General features: G+C 33.3%; 1 protein-coding gene across 2 annotated transcripts; it reads right to left on the bottom strand.

Annotated features, from left to right (window-relative positions):
• Positions 1-3,427: 3,427 nt before the first annotated feature.
• LOC122400454 (glutamic acid-rich protein-like) lies at positions 3,428-8,320 on the bottom strand. Of its 2 annotated transcripts, none has more exons than XM_043401937.1 (7): positions 8,209-8,320; positions 6,781-7,676; positions 6,189-6,606; positions 5,005-5,933; positions 4,483-4,848; positions 3,835-4,365; positions 3,428-3,607 (listed from the first exon to the last, which is right to left on the bottom strand). In XM_043401937.1, exons 1-7 carry the CDS (start codon positions 8,213-8,215, stop codon positions 3,596-3,598), a joined length of 3,159 nt encoding a protein of 1,052 aa, XP_043257872.1. In that variant the 5' UTR covers positions 8,216-8,320; the 3' UTR covers positions 3,428-3,595. The 2 variants fall into 2 exon arrangements, with proteins under 2 accessions (XP_043257872.1, XP_043257870.1); XM_043401935.1 differs by having other exon boundaries at positions 3,835-4,356; positions 4,435-4,848; positions 6,189-6,609; positions 6,784-7,676.
• Between the last annotated feature and the right edge of the window lie 2,339 nt (positions 8,321-10,659).

Here is a 10,659-nt window from a genome sequence, read left to right as displayed (position 1 = left end):
TAATAAGTATTCGTACAGTCTTTGATTCGTAACATTCCACATAGAACGATTACAAGATAATCCATCATATGTAAACATACTTAGCATCAGTATGTCTGGAGACGCTGTCGGTATAGGCAGTATCCTGAATTCAAACATTATCAACGAAATTATCAGTAAAATGGGACGAACACGCAAGGAAACCTCTGAAGAAGAAAGGAAAATTGTTATAAATTTACATAATAAGTGTAAAACGCTGAGTGAAATTTCTAAAGTTTTAAATAGACCGAGGTCCACGATTCAAGGAATCATTGACAGATATGGCGATCGAAAAACTGTAAAAAATAATCCAAGAAACGGACGTAAACGAATAATAAATGAGTATACCGGCCGATGGATAATTCGAAAAATAAAGCAAAATCCAAAGATAAGTGCGATGAAAATCACAGCTGAACTTAAAAATGATCTGGACATTAATGTATGCAGTAGCACAGTGCGTAATTTTTTACGGGATAGAGGATATCACGGCAGAGTAGCTCGTAAGAAATATTTCGTAAATGAAATTAATAGAAAGAAACGATTGCAATTCGTGAAAGAGTACGTTAATGTTCCTATGGAGCACTGGAACCGTATTATATTTACTGATGAGAGTAAATTTAACATATTTGGGTCAGATGGACGATGTACAGTATGGTGGAAAAAAAATACCGAGTACGAAAAAAGAAATTTGAAGCCGACCGTAAAGCATGGAGGAGGATCAGTCACAGTGTGGGGCTCTATGAGTGCGAGCGGGGTTGGATCCCTCCATTTTATCGATGGTATCATGGATCACAAAATGTACATCGATATTCTAAAAGAGCATCTTCAGGTTAATGCAAATAAAATGCAGTTACAGGGCAATTATATATTTTTGCAAGATAATGATCCAAAGCATAATGCTTATAATACAAGTCAGTGGATCCTATATAATGTGCCGCAGCAATTAAAAATCCCTCCACAGTCTCCAGACGTAAATGTGATAGAGCACTTATGGAGTCATCTTGCAGAAGAAATTCGAGACATTTCTTCGAAACAAGATTTAAAAAATGCACTTTTAGAGGAATGGAACAAAATTTCTAGTACTATAATCAAAAATTTAGTAAATTCAATGCCGCAAAGGCTTAAAGCGATTATACAATCTAAAGGAAATCCCACTAGATACTAAAATAGCAAATAGACTGATTTTTGTTACGTTTATGTACTAAAATTTATAGTTTTTGTTGTAAAATTAGAAGTGTACGAATATTTATTACACGTATATTTCACGCCAATTTCTGGAAATTTGTTAATATTTTCATAATAAATATAAATAAATAATTTGTTGTTAATGACATTTGTTTCAGAGATTTCTAAGAATATATATGCATGTTTTTGTTAACATACTTTTGTAATAAACAAAATTCTGCAAAGTTTTTGTTCAAATTAACTAGTGTACGAATACTTTTTACACTCACTGTATACGTACAATGACGCTAGAAATTTATCAAGTACGTTCCTTCGTTGTACTTTTTGTTTACCTGACACGTTATTAGTTCTTTATGCCAAGTTTCCGTCCTTATTATCTCTCCGAGTACTATGCCGGAGTCACTTTTGACTCGTCACTGTTCTCTCGACATGTACACTCTGATTCGGTGGACTAATATTAGCTATGAGTTTGCGTGCAAGACAGACAGAAAAAATAAAAATAAACATAGTGTCTTCTTTTTTTGTTTATGAGTGTTTTCAGATGACCTCATTCCTTTCCAATGTTCCGTCGAAGGAATATGTATGCGAAACACGGAAGAGTTCGAGTTCCCTGCGACCGTCGATGTTTGGTACATATGTATGCTTGAGCTCGAGTTTCGAGCAACAGAAAATGTATCAATATTAGTGACATGTTGGTGTGAGTCAGAAATGACTCCGGTACAGGCTGCGGAAGTCCAGTACTCGGGAGGTTAAAATCAACACCGTTATTACATTCGTAAAATATTCGTAAAACAAGTCTGTTCGTATGTTCGTAATGCTCACAAAAAGGAACAAATTTAAATAAAATGAAATACAGCAATGATTTTTAAAATGAACCCAGTCGTGATTCGTAAGTTGAACATTTCTGTCTCTCCCAATTAAGAATCATTACTGTAGTATACGTTTGAAAAATTGCTTGTAATTAAACCGTACGCCAAGGTGTTAATTGAATTGTAATTTGTATATATTGATTTTTGGAAATGTATTTTACGTATACTTTGAAGTAATTAATACAAAAAATGCAATACGTATTGAATATTAGAACGATAATTACACAATAATCGTAACGTTGGGTGCGATCAGTGATATAACTTAACATCAGAATTTACATAAGGTGCAAAGTAATGATTACTGACTTCACAATATTTAAATTTGATACTAATCAGAGAGGATTTGTTTCGATACGATCGATTCAATTAGACTTTGACTAAAATTGATTAATTAAACATTGCTGTGATTAACGATGAACATGAAAAAAAATTTTTTTATTTTGATTGATTGTTTAATTAAAAAGATTTTTACGATAAATTAAATTATGACAAACCGAGACCCGATCATTATTTCTCATTTTATTCGACACAAACTGATCTGATGTTCTTACTTTGTTTTACGAAACAATCTTTGACATTGGTAATACAGAGGAAAAGTATGAAACGATTAACACGTTTATTGTCATTTTATTTTTAATTTTATTATTTTACTTAAATTGTCAAGATAATGGCCGAAGTGAGCCATTATTTTGGGCGTTTTACGTAATAAGTTCTATAAATCATTGTGTTCATCAGTAACATGTTATCTTTTATCTTACATATCAAATGACGCATTAAATCGTTAAATATTTGTTGTTTGCTATCGGCAATAAACGTACGACAATAATAATACAATGATGAAACTATATTATATTTACAATCTCCAAACAGTTAATTTATTTTATTTTTACTTTATTTCATTTGAACGAGACTACCCCACTGGTTGCAAAAAAGTATAAAATTTTATATATAATACATAAATATGAACGTGAACGTCAATTTTTTAACGTTTTAATAGATATACAAGCTGACATAATCTTTCTCTTATTGATAAATCAACATCATAAGATACAAGTATTATTAACTGCTTAATTATTTATCAATATATTATATCATAGTATTGCTAAACGGTAATGACATAATAATAACAACACGAAGTATACTATTATATACAAATTATATTATATAATTTATGTTTTAGTAAATTATAATCTTCCAAGTATCATAATAGTTTTTTATAAGTAATATTTTTACAATATTCTCCTGTACAAACATACTTTTATTGCATGGATATAAGGAACATTAAAATATTATACGGTATTTAATAATATCAAATTTATTTATTATTTTGCTTTTGTAGTTTAATTGATTGAAACATAATATTTTCACTTCTTTATCGATGTACATAATGAATTCATTTTTGAAATTTATATTATTGTAACATTCATCTTTTCTCCTTCATAGATTAATTTCTGTGCAATAAATTTTGTCTTCAGCTTAAGTATGATGCAATACCCTTCATTGTAGCCATAGATTTCCGTTTCTCAGTTTAACATCTGTAAAAAAATGAAACGTTAGTTCTTTCCATTAACATTGTTTCCTATGACGTATTATTTAGACTTGCTTTACCAAGAATAGTATCTTTTGGATTTGCACTAGTTGCTTCCTGTAGTGAACTGCTTTCCGAAGCAACAGTATTGAATGATAAAACTACCGCGGTATTGTCTTCGTAAATGATAGTGGTCTGATCCACAGTTAACGCGTTTTCCAATATTTGACTTACATTTGATTGAGATTGCTCCTGATTCAATAATTGATTCCCATTTGATTGAGCTTGTTCCTGATTCAATATTTGATTCCCACTTGATTGAGCTTGCTCCTGATTCAATACTTGATTCCCATTTAATTCAGCTTGCGCCTGAATTTGACCCATATTTGACTCAGCTTGCTTCTGGTCTAATACTTGTTTCACATTCGATTCGGCTTGCTCCTCATCCAATACTTGCTTCACATTCCATTTAGCTTGCTCCGCGTCCAATACTTGTTTCACATTTGACTCAGCTTGCTTCTCCTCCAATACTTGCTTCACATTTGACTCAGCCTGCTTCACATCCAATGCTTGTTTCACATTTGCCTCAGCTTGCTCCGCGTCTAACACTTGTTTCGCATTTGACTCAGCTTGCTTCACCTCCAATACTTGTTTCACAATTGAACCAAGTGGCTTATCATTCCATACTTTATTCACAATCGACTCAACTTGCTTTTCGTCTAATACTTGTTTCACATTTGACTCAGCTTGCTTCTCCTCCAATACTTCCTTCACATTTGACTCAACTTCCTTCACATCCCACTCTTTGTTAACATTTGATTCAGCTTGCTCCGCGTCCAATACTTGTTTCGCATTTGACTCAGCTTGCATCTCATCCAATATTTGTTTCACATTAGACTCAGCTTGCTTCTCCTCCAATACTTGCTTCACATTTGCCTCAGCTTGCATCTCATCCCATTCTTTATTCACATTTGATTCAGCTTGCTTCTCGTCTAATACTTGTTTTACATTTGATCCGGCTTGCTCCGTATCCAATACTCGTTTCTCACTTGACTCAGCTTGCTTTTCACCCAATACTTGTTTCGCACTTGACTCAGCTTGCTTCTCATCCAATACTTGTTTTACATTTGATTCAGCTTGCTTCTCGTCTAACACTTGTTTCACGTTTAATTCAGTTTGCTTCTTGCCTAATACTTGTTTCACATTTGATTCGGCTTGCTCCTCATCCAATACTTGTTTCACATTTGACTTAGCTTGCTTCGCATCCAACACTTCTTTCACATTTGACTCAACCTGCTTCTCTTCCAGTACTTGTTTCACATTTGACTCAGCTTGCTTCTCATCCAATACTTGTTTCACAATTAACTCAGCTGGCTTGTTACCCCATGCTTTATTTAAATTTAACTCAGCTTGCTTCTCGTCTAATATTTGTTTCACATTTGTTTCGGCTTGCTTCTCATCCAATATTTGTTTCACATTTGCCTCAGCTTGCTTGTCTTTCCATTCCTTATTTACATTTGATTCAGCTTGCTTCTCGACTAATAGTTGCTTCACATTTGATTCGGCTTGCTTCTCGTCCAATACTTGTTTCACATTTGCCTCAGCTTGTATGTCATCCCATTCTTTATCTACATTTGATTCAGCTTGCTTCTCGTCTAATACTCGTTTCACATTTGCTTCGACTTGCTTCTTATCCAATATTTGTTCCACATTTGACTCAACTTGCTTCTCATCCAATACTTGTTTCACATTCGCCTTAGCTTCCTTCTCATCCAATACTTGTTTCACATTTGATTCAGCTTGCTTCTGGCCTAACGCTTGTTTCACATTTGATTCGGCTTGCTTTTTAGCCAATATTTCTTTCACATTTGACTCAACTTGCTTCTCATCCAATACTTGTTTCACATTCGCCTTAGCTTCCTTCTCATCCAACACTTGTTTCACATTTGACTCAGCTTGCTTCTTATCCAATATTTCTTTCACAGTTGATTCAGCTTGCTTCTCATCCAATACTTCTTTCACATTCGACTCAGTTTGCTTCTCATCCATTTGTTCATTCACATTTAATTCCGTTTGTTTGTTGACTTTTTTAACCGATGGTACAGAATTCGTTATGTCGAGTTCCTTTTCTGAAAGTTTTGTTTCTGATTTTGGACGCGAGTGCTTGGGCGTCTGTTCTGCACTCAGCAAAACAGGTTGTGAATTATTTGAATTGCCTTGATACGTATTGTTATAGGAAGGTTTCTTCTCACTTTCTAAGTTGGTGGCTGCTGGGGGTTCATTGTTGTCATCATTAAGACCATTGATCTCGTTTTTACTTGCCTGTGCTTCACCTTCTGCAGACAAGCAATTTTGCAATAATCAAAACTGTATTCAAATATAATACAGAAATGTAAATAATTGTATCTTATAGTAACATAAACGTTTTATTATTATTGTTATTATTATATGACAACGATAATAATGTGAGAAATGTTCGGAAAGGAAATTGTTTTTACATTTCTCCAAAAATTAGTATTTAGACCGTAGTCGTACATATTTGATAAACAATTTTAAAGGTTAAATTCGATAGTATTATATAATTTTACCTGCGACGGCGATGCTATCTTCGTGTTTCTTTAAGCCTACTTGTGCAGTTTTGGTTACAGAAATTTCAAACTCGCGATTCTCTTTTTCCACTACGTCCAGTATCGAATCTTTCTTCGATTGTAGTTTATTCAATACCGATACAATCACCGAGAGCCGCGAATTATTTTCCTCTGTCGTATTCCCATCGTTTTCCGACAATTTCGCGCGTACAATATTTTCCAACAAAGATATCGCAATGCTTTTATTTTCGGAAATATAATTCCTCGCGCATTCTTTTACCTGGTTGACTTTATCATCTTTGTTTCCCGCTGTGATGTTGCAAATACGCCTCACTTTCTCCCTAATCTCATCCAGTTTATCCGTCAGTATTTTCTTCTTTAAATCCACTTTCCTCCTCCATTCCTGATCCATGTGTTCGTTTACAGAATGATTAACCAGCATCTCAATTATCTCTTTGCGTCGCTCCCTATTTCGGAAAGCGTTCCGTAAATGTTCTTTGAGTTTGTTTTCTTCGGAGCCTGACTCGTTGCTTTCGCTCGAATCCGAAGATACCGAAGAATTATGGCTTCTGCTTGATTTACTGTCGGTGCTCTTATCAGAATCGGATTTGTCCGACGAGTTAAAATATTTTTTCCAAAAATCCCTTTCACGATTACTCTTTTCATGCGACGCACGTTTTTTATCGCTTTCGACACTGTCAGAATCTTTGCGAAGTTTCTTGTGGCGGTTTCTTCGATGTTTCTTCTCCTCAGAACTGAAATCGTCAGAATGCTTTTTCTTTTTATCGCGAGAAGTTATTTCACCAATTATTTTGCGTTTCTTCTCGTCAGAATCACTTTCGTCCGAGCAATCTTCGTCAGAATGCTTTCTCCTTCTATCGCGAAGACCTCTTCGATGGCGAATCTGTCCGCCATTGTTCTCGTCAGAATCTTCCTCGGTAGAATCACTTTCGTCAGAACTTCTTGGATGTCTACCCCTTCTTCGAGACTTTTCGTCGTCAGAATCGCTTTCGTCCGAGCCATTTTCTTCGGACTCCTTTCGTCTGAGAAGCATTTTGAGCCTATCAGATTTGCGAGGTTCTTTCCAACTCTTTTTGATAGAATTGTTTTCATCAGAAATTGCGTTGGCGTACTTTGTCCAAATACTTTTCGCATCAAACGAATTAAGCTTACTACGATAATCATCGCCATTAGCTTTAATGGTGTCGCCATTTTTTAGGAGTTTTAAGGGCCATCGTAAACTACTTTCAAGTTTTTTTTCTTCGTCAGTATCGTCATTGTCTTTAGCAGCGTTGGATATCAATTTTTTTAGAATCAATTGTTTGTAATCTTCTGCATTATTTACATTTGGTAGCGATGAAACTGTTTCTTCTTTCTTTAAATCACCTGACGTTTTAAGTATCTCTAACACGGATTTCCATTCTAATTTCTCCGAAGGAGCACCGTTGGTACAAATAATTAAACACGCGAGCAATAAGCTACTAATACCTATCAACAGACAAATAAAAAACTGATTAGTACAAATAACACACTTATTATTAATAATATTGTTTGCATTATCGTATGTAAATAGAAATATTTTTAATACGTAGTGTTGAGATTTAAGTTTGAAAAAATATTTCTGCTTTTCTAATTCATCTACAAGATTTCATTTAATATTTTATTCACAATATTTCTGTCATATTTTCCACTGGAATTGGATCTTTATATTTTTAACATCGTGTTTTCTTAAAATGCAAATTGTATCGTATTTAGATTAAATAAATTATAATCAATTTAATTTGAATTTAATTTAAATTTATATTGAAAACAATTTATCTGAACTGACATTCAATGTTGATGTTGTTATTAATTTACGGCATTCTTAATGCAAGTAATTTAAAAGTGTACAAGTATCGAGGTTTGTCCGTTGCAAGCGTTTTAAAGAAACGTTGTAAGTTTGACTTAACGTGTTAATTACACATTTCACGAGTGACTATTATAGTTAATTTCTGCAACTATACTATAATTTCAAAATTACCTTTCATGTTAGTAACTTCCACTAAATATTTCGCACTTAACACAACAGCATCTTGTTGTTCAACTGTTCTGTTGAGATGTACCTGGTTCTTTTATACAGTTGCTGCTTGATAAGTGTTTCTTATCGTGTCTTCAGATAAAATTTACAGCTATTATTACAATGATTCATCTTATTTCGCATGTAATATTCTGACGTATCGTAAACAATTGTTATGTGCCAAACAAGATTTCTCGAATTTTGCATACGTAAGTTTATCGTTAAACGACAGGAATAGTAAATACAATTTATTAGAGCAGTATAGTTACACTTGTGTACGGTATGTTATAAATAGAATTGATATTTCTAAGTTGTATTTCAATTTAAATTGTGCTTTTCCTTACAATAATTCTATACTTAGCAATATCAATAAATTAAATATGATTTTTATTCAAGATATTTCTAGAATTGTTCTTCATTGTTAACAGTTGTTAAAAGGTGCTTTCGTGTGAGTTTTTAACACAACGTAAGTTTAATTATGCAAGATCAGAATGTAAGTTTCTATTACATAGAATTGTTTTTAGTTTGTACAATCTTGATTATTAATTGTGATTATGGAATAGTGATAAATAGTACTTCAAAGTTATTATCTTTATGCAATAAAGTGATGTAAATGTAACAAAAATTTTATATGTTTATCACTTTGTTTGGTCGAATATGTAAAATAATCAACTTGGTTGTGACAGTCAATATTAACGTATTTTGAGTCAAATATTTTTTGAAATAATTCAGCAGAAAGTAATTTTTACGTATTAAATTGACGTTGTAATTAAACTTAACAATTTAACAAATTATATAGTCTGAAATATTAAAGTATTTTAGTTATACCCTAAAGTTAATAATTCATCCAATACTAAATTCATTGAAATCTTCTAATATTAATTTAAATAAGAAAATGATGTTATAGTAATTTAAAACAAATGAGATTCGTATGGATGGGAAGGAAATATTTATTGTTAAGGGATACAGTTGTTTAAGCTTTATTAATTATCGTTACAAGAATCAGATTTGAGTGTGATACGTGGAAATGACAGAAACCGAAAACACGAGAGACAAGGTACACAAATCTTCGTTAATTACACGAGCATGGGCGTATTTTGAAACGCGTGTATGAAAGCAGCTTATTTTTTGTGGAGATAATGGAAATTTCCTTTAGAAATTTACGACAGAATTTAAAAGTCTTTCTATGGTTAGAGCATTATGCTATTGTTGAGACCTTGTTTCATTTCAATTACTTCAGAAACGTAATCATAAACTCAAAATAACTATGCATATATATTATTTGCGAATGGTCCCTATGTAAACTGCTTCGTTCCATCTGTAACAAAAGGCTAGTATTGATTGAATAAATATTTCTATTTACTTAATTTTTAAATCTATTCATGTATAGAGAAATACTTGTTTAATTTAACACTATATCTATCGAAGTGGTCGAAACTTTTAATAAAAATTGTAAAAAATTTACTCGACTGGAATTTTGTCCGAGTTAATACACATTTATTTCCATTGCATTATTCTTCAAGTATCTGTCGTTTTAATTTCATTTAACTACGTGTTCTGTTTATTTAATTTATCTAATTTTGATCAGTAGTAAAATTGTATTCGATCAAACTAATGTTTTTTGAGACGGAGATAAACGAAATCGAAAGTTTGAAAGAGGTTCAGCGTTAGTTTCGGGGAGGGGGGCGATGCACGAAATCGAAAGTTGCGAAGATCGAAAGTGGAAGCCTAGCGAGCAGCGAAAGTAAACATGATTCTGACCCAGGACAACTCCAGTTTCCTCGGAGAGATCTGTTCAACAATCGTGTGCTGGTTTAATAGAAATCTTGGTTGGGTCGGGTCAGGACGACGGCAACGGCCGGCGAAAGTGAAAACGAATCGAAACGAAACTTGGCAAGTCGGTCGTGGGCAACCAGATGTAGGCGAGTGAAATTGAGAACGGTAAAAGTGGGCTAATAGTTCCCTGCCCTATATTCCTATCGGACCACTTTCGCTCTCGATTTCTGCTTCCGTGTTCCCTCTAACGTTCATTTTATAATATTGGGTTGGCACCTAAGCGATCGCGTATTTTAAATAAGAAGGAAAATTCAAAATTTTTGCTTAAATATATAACTTTATTCAATTAGGTATTGTCCGTTTTTATCGATTACATTTTGCCATCTTTCAGGCAGTGTCATAATTCCATGTTCATAAAACTTCTGATTTTTGGCCGGCAAAAAACTGAATTAAATGCGATTTTACATCACCAGCGTCATTAAAAATTTTACCATTTAAGGAGTTCTGCATGGAACGAAATAAATGGTAATCTGAAGATCCAAGGTCAGGGGTATATGGTGGATGTGACAACACATCCCAACCTAGTTCCAATAATTTTTGGCGAGTGACTTTGCATTATCATGCTGGAAAATAACACCC

The sequence above is a fragment of the Colletes gigas genome, unplaced genomic scaffold, assembly GCF_013123115.1.
Source record: "Colletes gigas isolate AHSC1104 unplaced genomic scaffold, ASM1312311v1 Colletes_gigas_Sc00018, whole genome shotgun sequence".
NCBI lineage: Eukaryota > Metazoa > Arthropoda > Insecta > Hymenoptera > Colletidae > Colletes > Colletes gigas.
Note: the sequence above shows the minus strand (reverse complement) of the source record. Positions and strands in the feature narration are given on the sequence as shown.